This window comes from Tamandua tetradactyla, chromosome 5 (assembly GCF_023851605.1).
Source record: "Tamandua tetradactyla isolate mTamTet1 chromosome 5, mTamTet1.pri, whole genome shotgun sequence".
Taxonomy (NCBI): Eukaryota; Metazoa; Chordata; class Mammalia; order Pilosa; family Myrmecophagidae; genus Tamandua; species Tamandua tetradactyla.
In genome coordinates, this window is record NC_135331.1 from 20463645 (window position 1) to 20485268 (window position 21624).

At 40.6% G+C, this 21624-nt stretch overlaps 1 protein-coding gene across 1 annotated transcript in view; it reads right to left on the bottom strand.

Annotated features, from left to right (window-relative positions):
- The window catches only part of GCN1 (GCN1 activator of EIF2AK4), a 98479-nt gene that overhangs the window by 61410 nt on the left and 15445 nt on the right, over nucleotides 1-21624 (bottom strand). Inside the window, exons 3-13 of the mRNA XM_077159995.1 lie at nucleotides 14867-14930; nucleotides 14183-14314; nucleotides 13623-13731; nucleotides 6044-6142; nucleotides 5816-5950; nucleotides 4925-4993; nucleotides 4687-4795; nucleotides 2598-2672; nucleotides 2203-2331; nucleotides 817-867; nucleotides 314-412 (exon numbers count right to left, since the gene is read on the bottom strand). Coding sequence (XP_077016110.1) covers nucleotides 314-412; nucleotides 817-867; nucleotides 2203-2331; nucleotides 2598-2672; nucleotides 4687-4795; nucleotides 4925-4993; nucleotides 5816-5950; nucleotides 6044-6142; nucleotides 13623-13731; nucleotides 14183-14314; nucleotides 14867-14930 — 1071 coding nt within the window. The remainder of the gene's footprint in view (nucleotides 1-313; nucleotides 413-816; nucleotides 868-2202; nucleotides 2332-2597; nucleotides 2673-4686; nucleotides 4796-4924; nucleotides 4994-5815; nucleotides 5951-6043; nucleotides 6143-13622; nucleotides 13732-14182; nucleotides 14315-14866; nucleotides 14931-21624) is intronic.

Sequence of the window (21624 nt, forward strand, 5' to 3'; positions counted from 1 at the left end):
AAAAATTTTTTTAAGTGTATTTTTAATGTCAAGTTTTCTTGTATTAGCAATATTCATGCCCCTAGATCTAAGATTTGGGATTATGTATATTTCTGCTTCTATGAAACAAGTTAATATTAAGACTTCCATTAAAAAAAGAGAGAGAAAGCAAGTGGGAGGACAAGGAAGAGGAAAGAGCAATACTTCAAACAATTCCCAGCCCCTGCTCTCTGGGGGAAGCCTGCCTTCAGAGGAGTTGATGGAAGACTCCAATTGTGAGGCTTTCCCCATAATCAAGCATGAGGTTCAAACCGCATCTGCTGCACAGAATTACCTTCCTGCTGGAGGAAAGGGATGAAGAGCTCAGCCACGGTCCCATTCAAGACTTGACTAGAAGGCCCAGCCACCAGGTGATGACTCACACTGCCGATCCCTGAAAGGCAAGAGATTCCTGCTCAGTCCCTCACCTACACAATGGCAGAAACCTATGCTTCCTCCTGCCGCAGTCCACCTCCTCACACAGAGCTAATGGTCCAGGGTCACAGACTGTTCCTGGGTCCCCCAGCAATCATACTCTCCTCTGGCCATCACTGACCCTCCCTCAAACTCCCCCTCCAAAACATCCTGCTTTTTGTGAAAGCCACTTTCCCACTGGACTTGAACACATCCCTCTTGCCTAGCAGTGGGACAGCAGGGTTCTGGGAGCCAGGGTGGGAATGTCCAAGATTATCAGAGAATTTAAAATCCAAGAAGGACTCATCTTCCCTAATGCTTATGTTAAACCTCATCTAGTGCCAGACCACATCTTCTCCTACTACCCATGGGGAAACTCTGTACCTGAGAGTACGCTAATCTTCTGGGCTACAATAGTTAGTTTTCCCTCCGAACCTGAGAAAAGAGAGAGTAAAGATTCAAAATTCATTTTGCTGTATTTCCTAAGGGAGTGAATGATGCAGTCATATATGTGACATTAAGACGGTTTCTGAACTCTCAGAAGTAGCCTTTCTGCTGTGAAGCTTGTTTCAAATACCTTTTCAAGGCTTTTGTTTTTGTTTTAGCTTTTTTATTGTATAATACAACATATATACAAAGCAAAGGAAGAAAAAAGCAATAGTTTTCAAAGCACTCTTCAAAAAGTAGTTACAGGACAGATCCCAAAGTCTGTCAAGGGCTACCATACCATCATCTAAAATTTTTCCTTCTAGCAGCTCCAGAACATTGGAGGCTAGAAGGAATATATATTTTTTTACCATCAAAGTTGACATTTTTTCTTTTTTGTGAAAAATAACATATATACAAAAGAGCAATAAATTTCAAAGTACAGTGCAACAATTAGTTGCAGAACAGATTTCAGAGTTTGGCATGGGTTACAATTCCACAATTTTAAGTTTTTACTTCTAACTACTCTAAGATACTGGAGACTAAAAGAAATATCAATATAATGATTCAGTAATCATACTCGTTTGTTAAACCCTACCTTCTCTGTATAACTCCATACAACCTTTGATCTTTCTATCCCACTCTTTAGGAGTATTTGGGCTATACCCATTCTAGCTTTTTCATGTTGGAAGGGGCTGTTGATAATATGGGATAGGGGGACAGAACTAGCTGATGTTCTGGAGAGGCTGGGCCCTCTAGGTTTCAGGACTTGTCTGGTCCTGGGGCCCACCTGGAGGTTGCAGGTTTCTGCAAAGTTACCCTAGTGCATGGAAAGTTTGTAGAATCTTATATATTGCCCTAGATGTTCTTTAGAATTGGCTAGAATGGTTTTGGTTGGGGGTTGGCAAGTTATGATAGGTAGCAATGTCTAACTGAAGCTTGCATAAGGGGACCCTCCAGAGTAGTCCCTCGACTCTATCTGAACTAGTGTTCTGTTTTTTGACTAAGGAAGTAACACATTATCATAGAAAATTTGGGAAACAAAAAAAATATATAAACATTGAAAAAATAACCCATATTACCACTATCCAAAGATATTCTTAACATTTGAGTGTATTTCCCTCTACTTTTTTCTACCATATATATTTAAAGACAAAAACTACTCAGGCCACACTGCCTACACACTCCGGTATAAGCGTCTGTTCACTTCTCACATTCACATTATACTGTGAGCATCTTCCTGGCCTCGTGGTCTTTCTATGAGCAAACTTGGAACACCAAGTTCCAGTTCAGACCCTGAGGCGACGCCTCAGCCAATCCCCATGCTTAGAAAGGCTTCCTCACCTCCCAGGATTGCAAACAAATGCCTAGTCAGAGCTTCCATCGCAGAAGAGTCGCTGCATTGGCGGGCCAGGTTCCGCAAGGCCAGCACGGCTTCATCCATTAGGCGGGAACTGTTGGATTTGAGTTGACCTGGGCACACAGAGAGCCAATGCTCAATAGCAGCTCAACAACTGAGGATCTGGACTTCCATCTTTGTCTTTAACTTGGTCCCAATTCTTTAACCCTAGCTATATGTTCTCATTAGATAAGGTCTCAAGAAAAAAACTGCAATATAGTTTAGGTCCAAGCCTTATTTCTAACCTGAGCTGTCTCCCTAACCCTTTTTCTACAATTGGGACAAATATAACCAAAGCCCAAGGTACACTTCTCTGGGCTAGAGAGGATGGGATACTCACTAGCCAGTCCTTTCACAATGTCCAGGGCATACTGGCTGAGATCGAGAGTCACTGATGCCAGCAGACTGGATATAGCTAAAAATGAGAGAGAGAATGTAGTGACCACATCAGTTTCAAGTACAAATGCCCATTTTAACTTACTCCCCAGCAAATAGTGCCAGGCTTAATGTCAAGCCGCGTGGAACCACGATGACTCTTCATCTCTGTGAGGCCGCATGAGTGGTGACATTTTTGACTCAAAGCTCTGCTGAAAAACAGTATACTGCCTCACTCCCATCAACAACAAAAATAATTCTGTAATATTCACCTATGTCGTTCATGGAGATAAACAGAGACCGAAACCTACATAACCTGTGGTTTCAAGTGCTACCTCCACATCAAGTTCACACTGCATATAGAAGAGGTTCTTCACCTTTATGGCTTTGAACCCCTAATTATATGCAATATTCTAAGTAGATATACTTTGGTGTGTACTTCTAACAAGAGTTTCCATGACTTAAAACGTACTCTCAAAAGGGTCCCTAATCTCTCAAAAGGTCCCCAGGAGAACACATACTGTAGTGAATACATCCTCCCAACCACCAATTCCTTCTGCCAAATCAACGCTGCAACTCCTTAGGCAACTCATCTCCCTCCTACCATCTTCTCTGGCAGCAACCTACTTTCTTTAATTTTTTTAAAATATAATTTATTTTGCATTATCAAACCGAAACAGCATACAAACATGAACATTTTTATCATACAATCATTCCATGTATGGTGTATAATCAATGGCTCACAATATCATCACACAGCAGTATATTAATCACCATGATTATTTTTTAGAACATTTGCAATCACTCCAGAAAAAGAAAAAGAAAAAAGAAAAAACTCACAAATACCATACTCCTTACCCTTCCCTCTCATTGACCACTAGTATTTAAATCTACTCAATAGATTTTAACCTTTGTTTCCCCTATTATTTATTTTTAATCCATATTTTATACTCATCTGTCAATATTGTAGATAAAAGGCACATAAGACACAAGGTTTTCACAATCACACAGTCACACTGCAAAAGCTATACTCATCTTCAAGAAATATGGCTACTGGAACACAGCTCTAGTTTCAGGTACTTCCCTCTATGTCTCTAATATACCTTAAACTAAAAAGGGGGTTATCTATATAATGTGTAAGAACAACCTCCAGGATAACCTCTTGACCCTGTTTGAAATCTCTCAACCACTGACACTTCATTTTGTCTCATTTTTCTCTTTCCCCTTTCTGTCAAGAAGATTTTCTCAATCCCTTGACTGAGAGTCCCAGATCATTCTAGGATTTCTGTCCCACGTTGCCAGGGAGGTTTATACCCCTGGGAGTCATGTCCCGTGTAGAGAGGGGGAGAGTGGTGAGTTTGTTTGTCGTGTTAGCTGAGAGGCCACATCTAAGCAACAAAAGAGGTTCTCTAGGGGGTGATTCTTAGGCCTAATTTTAAGTAGGCTTAGTCTATCCTTTGCAGGGATAAGTTTTATATGAACAAACCCCAAGATTGAGGGCTCAGCCTATTGATTTGGTTGTCCACACTGCTTGTGAGAATAACAGGAATATTCCAAATGGGGAAGTTGAATTTTCCCCTTCTCGCCATTCCCACAAGGGGACTTTGCAAGTACTTTTTTATTCACTGTTCAAATCACTGTGGGATTTATCAGGACAAAACCTACAAAATCTTACATCCCATTAAGGTTCCATGTACTTACGATGTTCAATTAAACTGTCCACATAAGTTATATTAGGAAATGCATTAGTCAACATACAAACTTTGTACCAAATAAACATTTTTTCTTTAGTCTCACACATAAGTTTTATATGAATTACCATCTATTTAACACCCTGCAGTACTGACATTCCTTTGTTCTTCCTCATGCAAAAACATTTTTTAATTTGTATATTTAGGCAATATCATTGTACACTCTAGGCATTCCTGGATTATACCATCTCAGTCTTTATTGTCTATCTTTCCTTCTGGTTTCATTTGTGCCCCAGCCCTCCTCCCTCTATCATTTTCACATTCAGCTGCATTCAGTGTTCTAACATTATGGCAGTAACCTACTTTCAATAACATTTTCTGGACTCCTCAGCAAGGACTTCTGTATGGTGGGCAGTACCAGATTCTTAAATTCCGAGTGGGACATGTATCGGAGCAAAGGGGCACAGTTATCCTACAAAGAGAAAGGAGTCAGCCATCCAGCCCTCACAGAAATAGACCAAGAATAAAGGATAGTCCCAGAATCACAAAATTTATAGTAGAACTTAGCTTGTCCAGGAGAGTAAAGTTCACCCTCACTTACCAACAGATACTTCTGAGGCTTTACTTTGCTCATCAGTACGTTCTTCATGTAAAAATCCAGCAGGGCACTCTGGAGAACACAAGCACATAGTCAGACCCTGTGATTCTGAAGTGATCTCATCATTGGCCTAAGAGATCCTTCTTGAGTGAATGCCTCCATAAAAATACAAGTCAAACCTCAAATCTCACAGTGTCAAGTACAAAGTTCCCACTGACCATGCCATTCACCATTTAGAAGCTTTCCATGGCTTTCTACCACTCCTAGGATAAGCTCCTTTGCTCAGTTTCTCAGACCCTCCCATATCTGCTCACACCAGCCACGCCAACCCACCTACCTGCTTCTTCTACTTTACTCCCCAAGAGCTACTTTCCCTGCCTGAAATGCTCTTCTCTCATCTCTTCACCTTGCCAACTCCCATTTGCTCTTAAGTTTCCTTCATTAGAGATGAGGTCCCTGACACATGGCCTAAGTAAGCCAGGTCCTCCTACTACAAAGTATCATAGCTTCCTGCACTTTTCCTTTATATCACTATCACGGTTATAATTAACTAGATGCCCCCTTCCTTAGCCTAAGTCTTACAGAAGGAGGGATCCTCTCTCCCTTGCTCACTGCTACATCCCCAACGCCTAGCACAGTGCTTAACACATCACAGCTATTCAACTGGGGGTGAATGAATGACTGTAGGAACGAGCATATCATCATCCCAATAACTGTGTCAGGTTTCACCCCAAGCCAGAGCTGGAAGGAAAACTTTCCAACTCCTCGAAGTTCATGTATCATGGCAAAAGGCTTCAGTAAACACTTCATGTGAGAAAACTTAAGTTTCAGATGAGGCCGGCAGCTGGGACCACAAGAGCAAAACAAGCTCTCACTCCTCCCCTGTGCGCTCACCTTGTGTTGGCTGACCAGGTCCATCTCCTTGTGGCTAGTGCAAAACTGCACCAGCAGCCCCAGCATGCCTGCGTAGTTCTGGTTGGGTTCTAGGCTGAGAATGGCTGACAAGTACTGCTCCACCAGCCCAGGAGTCTGAAGAGAAACGTGCAAAATAGGTGCATCAGACAGCAGAGTGGGTCAGGGTACAGAAAGCAGTGCTCCCCAATGCCTCCTGGCTGCCGTCACCTCTTTCCACAGTTTGGTGAGCTTCTTCACCGCACCATCCACAGCATGCTTGTGGGAGCCACCCAGGACCTCCAGCAGGAGCAGACACTGCACCTCCACCTGCAGGACCAGGGAGAGTTGAAGTGACCCTGCCACAGCTTGCTCAAGACCTTCTTCAGATCCTCCAAAATATGTTTCATCTCTGCTGGGCCCCTCCCACTCAAGGCCGCCAGATCCTCTTTCCTCTATCCCCATACTTAGTCCTGTCCATTAACTACATCCATTCACTCAATCGTCTATTTAATAAATATTTGTTAAGCATCTACTATGAGTCAGACAATAAAGACACAAGGGAAATAAGACAGACATGGTCCCTGCTTTCAAGCACCTTTTAGTCCAAAAGGAGAAAAAGATATCAAACAATGAAAAACCCAAATCAATATATAATTTCAGCAAGGTAAATGCCAGGCAGGGAAAACACAAACATCCTGTTTCATATACTTCTTTATCTTCCTTGAAGTTTTTCTTCATTAATTCCACAAATAGTGACTAAATACCAACTGAATGGCAGGCCCTGTGCTAGGCACTGTAGACATGGAAGTGAAGACCAGTAAAATGAGCCTGGCCCGTTCGTGAAGCTCATTTTACAATGTGGGGCACACACAAGGTGGGATGCATAGGAGGGCCTCAGTTAGGCACATGCTAGGGGCTCAATTATAATCTCAAAAGGCCTTTAAGTGCCAACAAATGTCTCAGGTTACTGGGAGGCAGTGTGAATGGCCACATTAGGGAAAAGGGTGTGCTTAAGAAGCCTGCCAAATCCCATTTGCTGTGTACAAAATGGTCTGTGTACAAGGTCATTTGCTGCAGCAATGATTATAATGATAAAAGATCAACCTTAGCTAGGCTGAACAAAAAAAAGAGAGAGGGGATGTAAATAAATAAAATCAGAAATGGAAGAGGGGACATAACCACTGACCCTACAGAAATAAATGAGGTAATGAGAGGATACTATGAGCAACCAGACAATGGAGATGAAATGGACAACTTCCTAGAAAGGTATGAACAACCAACACTGACTCGAGAATAAACAGATGACTTCAACAAATCAATCACAAGTAAAAAGATCAAAGCAGTCAACAAGAAGCTCCCCAAAAAAGAAAAGTCCAGGACCCTATGGCTTCACCATGTGAATTCTACCAAACATTCAAAAAAGAATTAATACCAATCCTGCTCAAACTTTTCCAAAAAATTTAAGAGGACGGAAAGCTATCAAACTCATTCTACAAAGCCAGCATCACTCTAATACCAAAGCCAGACAAAGATACTACAAGAAAAGAAAATTATAGACCAATCTCTTTAATGAATATAGATGTCAAAATCTTCAACAAAATACTTGCTAATCGAATCCAGCAGTACAATAAAAGAATTATATACCATGGCCAAGTAGGATTTATTCCAGGTATGCAAGCCTGGTTCAACATAAGAAAATCAATTAATGTAATACACCATATCAATAAGTCAAAGCAGAAAACCACAAGACCATCTCAATTGATGCAGAAAAGGCATTTGACAAAATGTAATGTTCTTTCTTAATGAAAACACTTCAAAGGATAGGAACAGAAGGAAACTTCCTCAACACAATAAAGGGAATATGTGAAAAACTCATATCTAACATTATCCTCAATGGGGAAAGACTGATAGCTTTCCCTCTAAGATAAAGAATAAGACAAGGATACCCACTGTCACCACTGTTAGTCAATATTGTGAGAGAAATTCTAGCCAGAGCAATTAGACAAGAAAAAGAAATATAAGGTATCCAAATTGGAAAAGAAAGAAGTAAAACTCTCACTGTTTGCAGATGACATCCTACCATATCTCGAAAATCCCAAAAATTCCACAGCAAGTCTACTAAAACTAATAAATGAGTACAGAAAAGTGTCAGGGTACAAGATCAACATATAAAAATCAGTAGTGTTTCTATAGACTGGTGATGAGCAATCTGAGGAGGAAATCACACACACAAAAAATTTACAACAGCATCCAAAAGAATCAAATATTTAGGAATAAATTTAACTAAGGATACAAAACACCTATATACCGAAAATTATAAGAAATCGCTAAAAGAAATTATGGATGATCTAAATAAATGGAAGGGCTTACTATGTTCATGGACTGAAGGACTAAATATAGTTAAGATGTCAGTTCTACCCAAATTGATTTATAGATTCAATGCAATACCAATTAAAATCCCAACAATTTATTTCGCAGAAATAGAAAAACTAATAACTAAATTTATATGGAAGGGCAGGGAGCTTCAAATAGCTAAAAATATCTTGAGAAAGTAAAATGAAGTGGGAGGTCTCACACTATCCGCCTTTGAAGCATAATGCAAAGCTACAGTGGTCAAAACACGATGGTAGTGGTATAAAGATAGATGTACTAACCAATGGAATTGAATCAAGTGTTCAGAAATAGACCCTTATCTATGGACAACTGATCTTTGATAAGGCAGCCTAGTCAACCCACCTGGGACAGAACAGCCTCTTCAATAAATGGTGTTTGGAGAACTGGCTATGAATATACAAAAGAATGAAAGATGATCCATATCACACATCTAATACAAAAATTAACTCAAAATGGATCAAAAACCTAAACATTAGAGTTAAGACCATAAAACTGTTAGAAGAAAAGATAGGTAAATATCTTAAAAATCTTGTTACTATAATAAAAATAGAGCTAATTTTTCCAAAAATTATACAGATCCTTAATAAAACTTCAAAATGGATTTTAAAATTGGCACAATTAAAAAGAGAAATAGAAGTTTATTTAACTTTCATTGAGTAACCATCAATTTGTTATAATGTGGGAAAAAGAAGTCATCTTTGCATTTTTACTTACTCCTGATATTCTGTCGAAATGATTTTACTGTTTAGAGATGATATATTGGAATGTCACTAATAAAGATTCAATAAAAAGCTACATATAAAAAAAAAAATCTCGTGTTAGGAGGTGGTTTCCTAGATCTTACACCCAGAGCATGAGTATTAGAAAAAGAAATAGATAAATGGGAGCCCTCAAAATTACACTTTTGGGCATCAAAGAACCTTGTCAGGAAAGCAAAAAGGCAGTCTATATATCAGAAGACAATATTTGGAAACCAAATATCAGATAAGAGCTTTAGTATCCAGAATATATAAAGAGATACTTGAACTCAGCAACAAAAAGACAAAGAACCCAATTTAAAAATGGGCAAAAGACATGAACTGACACTTCCCAGAAGAGGGAATACAAATGGCTAAAAGGTACATGAAAAGATGCTCAACTTCACTGGCTATTAGAGAAATGCAAATCAAAACCACAATGAAATATCATCTCACACTCACTGGAATGGCCATTATCAAAAAATCAGAAAATGACAAGTGCTAGAGAGGATGTGGAGAAAGAGACAGATTTATCCACTGATAGTGGGAATGTAAAATGATATAACCGCTCTGGAAGGCAGTTTGGCAGTTCCTCAGGAAGCTAAGTATAGAACTGCTATATGAGCCAGCAATCCCATTACTAGGCATATATTCAGAGAAACTAAAGGCAAGGACACAAATGGACATTTGCACACAGATGTTTACAGTAGCATTATTTACGACTGCTAAGAGATGGAAACAGACCAAATGTCCATCAACGGATGAATGGCTAAACAAGCTGTGGTATATACATATGATAGAATACTACGCAGCTGTAAGACATAATAAAGTCATAAAGCATGTAACAACATGGATGAACTTTGAGGACTTTATGCTGAGTGAAATCAGAAACAAAAGGACAAATACTGTATGGTCTCACTAATATGAACCAATATTATTGAGAGACGTTTGATAGTTAAAGTTATCAATTTATCAAGAGATAAGAAAGAGGGTCAAGATTGAGCATTTGCTGCTGAAGGAATACAGACCGTGCAACAGGACTGACTGTAAAAATTGCGACGGATAGCACAATACTACCTGATGGTAGCACAATAATACAAGTATACCGAATAAAGCTGAATGTGAGTATGATTGAGGGAGAAGAGCTGGGGGCACATATGAAACCAGAAGATAAAGACTGAGACAGTATACCCTGGGAACATCTAGAGTGGACAACGATGGTGATTAAATGTACAAATATAAAAGTTCTTGCATGAGGGAGAACAAATGAATGTCAATATTGTAAGGGGTTGAAAATGAATGGTATACAGGAAAAGGTACCATCAATACAAGGTAGGGTCCACAGTCAACAGTAACATTGTAATATGCATCCACTGAACGTAACAAAGGCATAATGTCAAAACTAACTGTCAACAAGAGGGGTAGGGGGAAGGCATGGGGAGGGGTAAGGACTCTATGCAGAAGAAAAGGAAATGTCTTCATATAGATTATGGTAGTGAAGCCATGTTTATTTACTTAGGTTGAATATATGATGTGCAAATAAAATAGTTTAAAAATGAACAAGAGAGTGTGGGCAACAGTGGTTCAATGGCAGAGTTCTCACCTGCCAAGCTAGAGACCTGGGTTCAATTCCCGGAGCCTGCCCATGTCCAAGAGAAAAAAGAATGAGAACGAGAGAAACAAGTGCTAGAGAAAATGTGGAGAAAGAGATGTACCTATTCACTGTTGGTAGGAAAGCTGAGAGGTGCAGCCCCTCTGGACGACAGTGGGGTGGTTCCACAGGAGGCTAAGGGTAGGTTGCCACATAATCTTGCAACCCTGTTGCTAAGTACATACCTGGAAGAACTGAGAGTGGGGACACATTTGCTCACATTCACAATGGATGGAGGTGGCCTAAGGGTACAACAACTGAGGAATATAAGGGGGAAGTGTGGTGTATACACACAATGGACTACTGAGCAGATGCAAGAAGGAATGAAGTTGTGAGGCATGCAACTAGGTGAATGAACCTTAAGGACAGTATATTGAATAAAATGTTAGAAACAAAAAGACAAATATTACACCTCACTCATATGGATTAACTATAATATACAAACTCAGAATCGAAGTCAAGAGCATGGGTTATCAGGTTGGGGCCTATTGTAAAGGTTCCTAGATTATACACTCTTATAGTAGTCACATATATTTAGGGGTTATAACTGATATTTCTAAATTCTGACATATTGAGCTATTTATATATAACCTGATTGTTCCCTGAAACTTCAAGTATTTATGTAACACCTGAGACTCAGAGAGTACAGAAGCTATGAAAGTCAACATTACCCCATTCAACAACTATTACGCTGAAAAAACAATCAGACTTCATCCAGAGATATGAATGAAACTGATCTGGATAGGACTAAGGTAAATCAGAATACTGGGCAAAGGATGATATGGTCCATATTTTCAAACTGCAACTTCTGTGTGGGATCAAAGGGAAAGACTGTTTATTTGGTGCAAAATTTATATCTTGGGTAGCACATTAGTTTAATCTGTATGGTCAGTTTACCTGAACATTATAATTACATGGAACCTTGAATAGGGCATGAGATCTTATTGGTTTGAACAGGTTAGTGTGATGCCCCAACATAGTCCGGAGTAATTTGGGCCAAGAATAAAAAAGTATTTGCAAAGACCCGTTGGGGGACTGGGGAAAAAGGAAGAAATATTCAACTTCCCTGCCTGAGGAATTCTTGATATTCTCGCAAACAGTGGAGAAAACCAATTCAATAGGCTGAGCCCTCAATCTTGGGGTTCATTCCTATGAAACTTATTCCTGCAAAGGAGATGCTAAGACTACTGATAATTATACCTAAGAGTCACCCCCAGAGAGCTTCTTTTGTTGCTGCAGATGTGGCCTCTCTCTTTAAGCCAACTTGGCAGGTAAACTCACTATCCCCGCCCCCCCTCCCAACATGGGACATGACTCCAAGGGGTATAAATCTTCCTGGCAATATGGGGCCTGACTCCCAGGATGAGTCATGACCCTGCATCATGGAAATAAGAAAGCCTTCTTGACCAAAAGGAAGAAGAGAAAAATGAGGCAAAATAAAGTGTCAGTGGCTGAGAGTTTTCAGAGTCGGGAAGCTATCCTGAAGGTTATTCTTATGCATTATATAGACACACCTTTTTAGTTTATGGTGTATTGGAGTGGCTAGAGGGAAATACCTCAAACTGTTGAACTATGTTCCAGGAGCCTTGATTCTTGAAGACAATGGTATAACTATATAGCTTTTACAATGTGACTGTGTGATTTTGATTTTGAAAACCTTGTGTCTGATGCTCCTTTTATCCAGGGTATGGACAGATGAGTAAAAATAAATAAATAGTAGGGAGAAATAAAGGGTAAAAATTGGGTAGATTGAAATACTGCGTGAGTCAATGAGAGGGAAGGGAAAGGGGTACAGGATGTATGAGTTCTTTTTTTTTCTTCTTCCTCTTTTTCTTTTTCTGTAGTGATGCCAATGTTCTAAAATTGATCATGGTGAAGAACACACAACTATGTGATGATACTGTGAGCCACTGACTGTATAATATGGTTGGACCGTACATGTGCGAATACTTCTCAATAAAAATATTCTTAAAAAAAAGAGAAGCCCATGATGTTCCATCATATAAAAAGGGTGTCCAAGTGAGACCCAGCTCGTATCGATTCCAACATACCCACTACCAACAAGAGTTCAATGCTCTCAACCATCAATTGCGGTTGGCCCTGCCATGGTCGTCCCCAATGCGTACTGAATTTACCTCCTGGGACTAGACATCTATCTGGCTGATGTATGGAAAGGAAGTTACAGTTTTCTATGCTGCTCCTGTCATTTACACCTATCTGCACAGCACATAATAGTTTCTAAAGCATTCTCACACCTTCCCTGAGCCCACTGTCATGAAAACTCTTGAAATGGATATCTGGGCAGTACTTTCCACATTTTTTGATGAGGAAACAGGCTCAGAAGTTAAATGATTTAGCCAAATCTCTAAGGAATGGCAGAGTCAGATCCACACAAAGATCCTGATTCTGGGCGAAAGGCCTTTTCATTAACCCTAAGGCCATTCCTTCTGACCCCTACCAAGGTCATCTTCATTGGGACCTCCAAATTTGGGCTAGTAGTCCATCTCAGATCGGCAGACACATAGAAAGAAAAAAGCAGGGAATGTGGAAGGAACAAGCACAGGACAGGAAGACAGAATTTAAGGGCCAAAACACTTGTTAAGAAGGCCAATTCAACACTGAACTCCAAAGAAAGGGAAAAGAGCAGCTGGCCAGGAAAAAACAAGATGATTCACACAACAGTATTTTCTGGTTTACTTGCTTTTCACCACCTTCCCCTCTATGGCACATCATATCTTCCATATGCCATGAAGGCAGGGACATGTTTTTCCCATTCATCACTGCTTTCCCAAGCCTAGCTCAGGCCTGGCATATAGAAGACTCTTAAAATACTTAATAAATTGATCAATTTCATGTTGCACTCGTGCCTACCCACCAGTCACACACTTCTTGACAAAAGAGTGCCTTATCACTTGATACCTAAATGAGCACCTGGCACAGAAGTGTTTAAACATGAGCTGAGTGACTGCAAAAACTGACCTCACCAACTTATGGAACCTACCAGTTTGTTCCAGATGTCACCTACCAGTTTGTTCCAGATGTCACCTTGCCTCTTGGTTCTTGAAGGAAAGACAATGCGCACCAGTAGGCAGGTCCAAGACAGGGCCAGCAAGGCAGCTGAGCCGCTGCTCTTACTGTGGAGGTAAGAGGAGAACAGAAGTGAATGCAGAGCAGCAACACTCCAGCCTGAGGACCACAGATCACTGGAAGGCCCCACATTGAGTGTAGGACCCACCTTGGCCCTAAAAACAGGAAACATCTGAAACCAGGTTCTCACAAATCATCTGGGACAATTCAGGACAAGGAGTTAAGGACTCATTAGCAAACTCACATCTCTTAGCATCACAAAACGTAAAAACTAACATGATGGTCTTCCCCACTCAGTGTCTTTTGGACATTTACTTCCACTGGTTTCCCAGTCCCATTCCTCAGAAAAGTGGTTTTCTCCACAGGGCAGAAAGTGGTTTTCTTCAGGTGCAAAAGAGACCCACGTACTCATCCCCTACTCAACATGGCTCATTGGCCCCAGCTCCTCCTGAAAAGGACCCCAGAAATCCCCAGTGGGCCAAAACCTTCATCTCTTACCTGGGAACACCAGCTTTGGAGCCAATGCCTGAAGACTGCAGAGACTGCAGAAGGTTCTTGGCAGTGGCTTCTGGCTGGGCCTCAGCCAACTGCTGGATCGTTGCCTGCAGGGCCCTACGGGAGGCTGCATCTCTAATGAGAAAAAAGAAAGGGAGAGGTGAATGTGTGGACTGGGACCAAGGGCAGGAGGCGGACATGGCTGCTTAGGCCAAGATTGGTCTTTGTCAGGAAAAACTTATCACACTGTATTCCAGGGTATCACTTAGGATGGGATTAGAACATGAAATCGATCTTCTCCCAGAATTCTGGAAATCGATGATAAGGGCAAATAAGCCATTAAGTCTGTAAGGGCAGCAACTATATGCATGGAACCCTTACTACAGGCCTTCAATTAGGCCCAGTGCTTTTAATGATAATTGAACACTCATGATGCAGAGACACTGTTCCAGGCCCTTTACATTTATTAGGCCCCACCCTGTGATGTAGCTAACAGTATCATCCCCATACTGCAGATGAGGAAACTGAGGCTCAGAAAGGTTAAGTCATTTGTACAGGACCCCAGAGCTAGGGTGTGATTCAGCCCAGATTCAAGCCCAAGCAGGCTGGTACCAAAGACCCATTACCCTATTCCACCTATTCTGTGGAAGGTGAGCAGACCATGGGCCTTTCTTTGATAGGATTCACCTGTAGCGATGCAGGGTCAAGCAGAACAACTTGCAGAGTCCTTTCACTGCTCCTTCAGGCAGATCTGAAACCAAGGATAACACAGAGATTAGTAAATAAAAACTACCCTGTGAGTACCTGCTTAGGCCAGGCATTCTGCCAGGCATGATCTCTGTCCCCGGACAACTCCAGCAAGTTTGAAATAGAATTGGCAAGAATAAAAAGCAACAAAAAAAACAAGGTTCTAGAAAAATGTCTGGTATGGACAAAGTGCTCAGGTAAACATCTGCTAAATGAATGAAACGATGGCAAATTAAACAGCCTCAAAATATAAAGTGTAATCAAGGGGAGGTTTGGGATGCTGGTACTATTCTGCTTTTTGATCTAGGTGCTGATCACATGGGTGTATTTAGTTTGCAACAACTCAGCAAGCTGTTTACATATGACATGTGCACTTTTCTTTATGCATATTCTAATGAAAATACTGAAAAAGAGTACGGGCATACCTCAGAGATATTGTGGGTTTAGTTCCAGACCACCACAATAAAGCAAATATCATAATAAAGCGAGTCACATGAATTTTTTGGTTTCCCAGTGCACATAAAAGTTATGTTTAATTAGGGACACCCAAATCAGTAAGCCAAGCCCTTGATCTCAAGGCTTACTCTTGTGAAACTTATGTAGGTAGCGGAGAAGCCTAGCCTACCTATAGGTATGCCTAAGAGTTACTTCTGGAGGACCTCTTTTGTTGCTCAGATGTGGCCTCACTCCCTCTAAGCCCAACTCTGCAAGTGAAATCATTGCCCTCCCGCTGTGGGACAGGATATCCAGGAGTGAAAGTCCCGCTGGTGGCATGGAAGATGACTCCCAGGAAGGAGTCCAGCCCTGGCACTGTGGGATCGACACTTCCATCCTGACCAAAAGGGGGAAAAGAAGTGTAACTAATAAAGTATCAGTGGTTGAGTGAGTTCAAATAGAGTTGAGAGGCTACTCTGGAGGTCACTCTTAGGTAAGCTTCATTAGACTTTTTTGCTATCTATCGTTACTCGCCATGCCGCAACTAAAACTATTCCAGCCACTCTGAAAGAACACCTAGGGCAATATATAAGATTCTACAAAGGTGCATGCACTAGGGTACCTTTACAGAAACCTGCAACCTCCAGGTGTTCCCAGGACCAGGTAAGTCCTGAAACCTAGAGCGGCCCAACCTCTCCAGAACATCAGCTACCCCATATTATTAACAACTCCTTCCAACATGAAAAAGTTAGAAAGGCCATAGGCCAAACACTCCCAAACAGTGGGACAGAAAGATCAAAGGTGATGGTGGAGTTATACAGAGAAGGTCGGGTTTAACAACTGAATATGAATGATAAATCATTATACTGATACCTCTTTTAGTTTCTAGTATCTTAGAGAAGCTAGAAGTAAAAACCCAAAATCGTGGAACTATAACCCATGCCAAACTCTGAAATCTATTCTACAACTAATTGTTGAGCAGTGCTTTGAAATTTATGGCTTTTTTGTATATATGGTATTTTTCACAAAAAAGAAAGAAAAAAGTCAACTGTGATGATGAAATATTTATTCCTTCCAGCCTCCTATGTTCTAGAGCAGCTAGAAGGAAAACTCTGAGAGGGTCGGGTCAAGATGGCGGCTTAACAACGTGCGCATTTTAGTTCGTCTTCCAGAACAACTACTAAATAACCAGAAACAGTACAGATCAGCTCCCGGAGCCACGATAGTAACCGGACACACAGCGTACCCCAGTCTGGACGAGCTGGACCGGCTGCGAGCACCCCCCAAAACCGTGAGTTCCCAAAGCTGCGGTGGCCAGCCCCCCTCCTCCACAGGCCACTTCCCAGAGGGGAAAGGAAAGGACTTTACCAGCAGCAGGGACTGGGCACAATCAAACGCCAATTGTGGAACTAATTAACAAATTCTGACTACTAAAAATAGGCCCCCAGCTTAGGTGAACCTGATCAAAGCAGAGGATGCTCATTTTTGCCCCAGCGCCAAGGGGGCAGGTCTGACAGAAAAAGGGGGAAAAAAAAAAAAGAAGGAAACAGAGGTTTTTGTGGCTGTGTATCTACAAAGGCTTGACTGCCTCTGGATACAGCGGCAGGACTTTTCAGGCTGCAACTGCCCCAGGCATAGGCAGAAGTGAGCTCTTTTGGGGGCTTATCTGGAGCCTGTGCCTTCCCCAGGGGAGGGGTGAAGCCGCACCCAGGTGGAATTCCTCCATCAAGGAATTCAGACACCAGGGCTTGGTAATTTGAAGCCATTAAAACCAGTCTACAACCTCTCCTCTGCCTCCACCACGCCCCCAACAGGGAGAGTCTGCCAAAGTTAAAGGTACCACATCATCTTATGCTGGTGGGACCTGCAGTCAGACAAGCACCACATACTGGGCAGGATAAGAAAAACAAAGTCCAGAGACTTCATAGGAAAGTCTTTCAACCTGCTGGGTCTCACCCTCAGGGAAAACTGACGCAGGTGACTCTTTCCTCCTGATAGGAGGCCAGTTTGGTCTGGGAAAGTCTGGCTTGGGTCTATAATATCTAAGTAGACCCTCCTAAGTGTGTGTTGGGGGGGAAAGGCACCACACAAGCAGGGCAAGAAACAAGAAAACAAGAACTGAAAAATTCTCCTCTGTTAAACAAAACTTAAGCTAGAGGTCCAGATAAAGCTGAATGGAATGTCAAAGAACAGATAGACAACAAATTCATCCAGCAAGAAAACCCTAGATAAAAGAAGTGAAAGCATCTCCAGAATAAACTAATTAAGGTAATTAAATGCCTAGCCGCCAGCAAAAAATAACAAATCACACTAGGAAAATTGAAGATATGGCCCAGTCAAAGAAACAAACCAACAATTCAAATGGCATACAGCAGCTGAAACAATTAATTCAGAATATACGAACAGATATGGAAAACCTCATCAAAAACCAAATCAATGAATTGAGCGAGGATATAAAGAAGGCAAGGAAGAACAAAAAGAAACTGAAAGTCTGAAAAAACAAATCACAGAACTTATGGGAAGGAAAGACACAGTAGAAGAGATGAAAAAAACAATGGAAACCTACAATGGTAGATTTCGAGAGACAGAACATAGGATTTCTGAACTGGAGGACAGAACATCTAAAATCCAACAAGAAACAGAAACTATAGGGAAAAAAATGGAAAAATATGAGCAGGGACTCAGGGAATTGAAAGACAATATGAAGCGCACGAATATGTGTGTTGTGGGTGTCCCAGAGGGAGAAGAGAAGGGAAAAGGAGGAGAAAAACTAATGGAGGAAATTATCACTGAAAATTTCCCAACTCTTATGAAAGACTTAAAATTACAGATCCAAGAAGTGCAGTGTACCCCAAAGAGAATAGATCCAAATAGACATACTCCAAGACATTTAATAATCAGAATGTCAGAGGTCAAAGAGAAAGAGAGGATCTTGAAAGCAGCAAGAGAAAAGCAATCCATCACATACAAGGGAAGCCCAATAAGACTATGCGCAGATCTCTCAGCAGAAACCATGGAGGCGAGAAGACAGCGGGATAATATATTTAAATTATTAAAACAGAAAAACTGCCAACCAAGAATTCTATATCCAGCAAAACTGTCCTTCAAAAATGAGGGAGAAATTAAAACATTTTCAGACAAAAAATCACTGAGAGAATTTGTCACCAAGAGACCAGCTCTGCAAGAAATACTAAAGGGAACACTAGAGACATACGAAGACAGAAGAGAGAGGTGTGGAGAAGAGTGTGGAAAGGAAGACTATGAGGAAAGGTAAAAAGAAGGAAAATTAGATATGACATATAAAATCCAGAAGGCAAAATAGTAGAGAAAGTACTACCCATGCAGTAATAACACTGAATGGTAATGGATTAAACTCTCCAATCAAAAGACATAGTCCGGCAGAATGGATTAAAAAACAGGACCCATCTATATGCTGTCTCTACTCAAAGGACATGAGGCCAAGGACACAAATCGACATTTACACACCAATGTTTATCGCAGCATTATTAACAATTACCAAGAGATGGAAACAGCCAAAATGTCCATCAACAGACAGTTGGCTAAACAAACTGTGACATTTACATAAGATGGAATATTATGCAGCTGTAAGACAGAATAAAGTTATGAAGTATGTAACAACATAAATGGACCTTAAGGACATTATGCTGAGTGTGATTAGCCAGAAACAAAAGGACAAATACTGTATGGTCTCACTGATATGAACTGACATTAATGAATAAACTTGGAATATTTCCTTGGTAACAGAGACCATCAGGAGATAGAAATAGGGTAAGATATTGGGTAATTGGAGCTGAAGGGATACAGACTGTGCAACAGGATTGAATATAAAAACTCAGAAATGGACAGCACAATATTACCTAAGTGTAATACAATTATGTTAAAACACTGAATGAAGCTGCATATGAGAATGATAGAGGGAGGAGGGCTGGGGCATAAATGAAATCACAAAGAAAGACGATAAAGATTGAGATGGTGTAATCTGGGAATGCCTAGAGTGTATAATGATAGTGACTAAATGTACAAATTTTAAAAATGTTTTTGCATGAGGAAGAACAAAAGAATGTCATTACTGCAGTGTGCTGAAAATAGATGGTACGTAATATTTTAAAATTTCAACCAATGTGTGAGACTAAAGCAAAAAATGTTTATTTGGTACAAATCTATACTTTGACTAGTGCATCTCATAATATAACTTATGTAGATAGTTGATTGAACACCTTAAGTACATGGAACTTTGCATAGGACATGAGATTTTGTTGGTTTGCCCAAGTGATGCCCTGATGAATCCCAGAGTGTTTTGATCAGTGAGTGGAAAAAGTATTTGCAAAGTCCCCTTCGGGGAATGGTGAGAACAGGGGAAAACACAACTTCCCCAAGTTGAATTCTTGATATTCTCACAAGCAGTGTGGACAACCAAAGCTATAGGCTGAGCCCCCAGTCTTAGAGTTTGTTCGTATGAAACTTAACCCCACAAAGGATAGGACAAGTCTACTTAAAATTTAGGCCTAAGAGTCACCTCCAAGAAAGCCTCTTTTGTTGTTCAGATGTGGCCTCTCTCTCCAGCCAACACAGCAAGCAGACTCACCACCCTCCCCCGTCTACGTGGGACATGACTACCAGGGGTGTGGATCTTCCTGGCAACATGGGACAGAAATCCCAGAATGAGGTGAGATTCAGCATCAAGGGATTGAGAAAAACTCTAGAATGAGCTGAGACCCAGCATCAAGGGATTGAGAAAACCTTCTCCACCAAAAGGGGGAAGAGTGAAATGAGACAAAGTGTCAATGGCTGAGAGATTCCAAACAGAGTCAAGAGGTTATCCTGGAGGGTATTCTTATGCATTAAGTAGGTATCACCTTGTTATCCAAGATGTAATGGAGAGGCTGGAGGGAACTGCCTGAAAATGTAGAGCTGTGTTCCAGTAGCCATGTTTCTTGATGATGATTGTATAATGAAATAGCTTTCACAATATGACTGTGTGATTGTGAAAACCTTGTGTCTGATGCTCCTTTTATCTACCTTGTCAACAGATGAGAGGAACATATGGAATAAAAATAAATAATAGGGGGAACAAATGTTAAAATAGATTTAGTTTGAAATGCTAGTGATCAATGAAAGGGATCAGTAAGGGGTATGGCCTGTAAAATCTTTTTTTTTTCTGTTTGTTATATTTTTCTGTTGTCTTTTTATTTCTTTTTCTGAATTGATGCAAATGTTCTCAGAAATGATCATGATGATGAATGTGCAACTATGTGATGATATTGTGAATTGCTGAGTGTATGTGTTGGGAATGTTTGTTTCTTGTAATTTTTTTTTAATTAATAAAAAAATTTTTTTTAATAAAATAAATAAATAAAAAAAACTCTGAGAGTATGGTATGGTAATCCATGACAAACTCTGGGATCTGTCCTGTAACCAACTACTTGTTGAAGAGTACTTTGAAAACTATCGCTTTTTTCCTTCTTTGCTTTATATATATGTTATACTATACAATAAAAAAATTTTTTCAGTTGTGTTTACACTATACTGTAGTCTATTAAGCATGCAATAACATTATATCTAAAAAACATTGTACATACTTGTGCTGGATTGCAACTATTATGTACCCCCAGAAAAGCCATGTTCTTTTAATGCTAATTCCAATCACATGGGGCAGGCCTGTTATGGAATCTTTTGATTAGGTTGTTTTCATGGAAATATGACCCACCAACAGTGGTTGTGTCTTTCGATTACATTATTTCTGTGGAGTTGTGGCCATGTCCATTCAAGATGGGTCTTAGGCTACTGAGGTCCTAAAAGAGCTCATGGAGAAAGAAAGGGCTCAGAACCGACACAGAGAGCAAACAGATGAAGACATTTGGAGATGACTGGAGAGCCGACACAGAGAACAGAGAATCAAAACAAGGCACAGACATTTGGAGATGCTAAGCTAAGAGACAAAATCCAAAGTTTGCCTTGGAGAAGTTAGGTGGGGGCCCAAAGAAGCTCAGAGTGGAAGCCACGAGAACCCAGAGCTGAAAGCAATGAAACCCAGGAGAAAAGGCCATGTGCCTTCCCACATGACAGAAACCCCAGAAGTGATCAGCCATTCTACAGTGAAGGTATATCCTTGTTGCTGCCTTATTTTGGACATTTTTATGGCCTTAGAACACTATATTTGTAACTTAACAAATTCCTTTATAAAAGCGAAACCACATTGTACCATTCAGCCACCACTGTACTTCCCCAATTTTATGACTGCA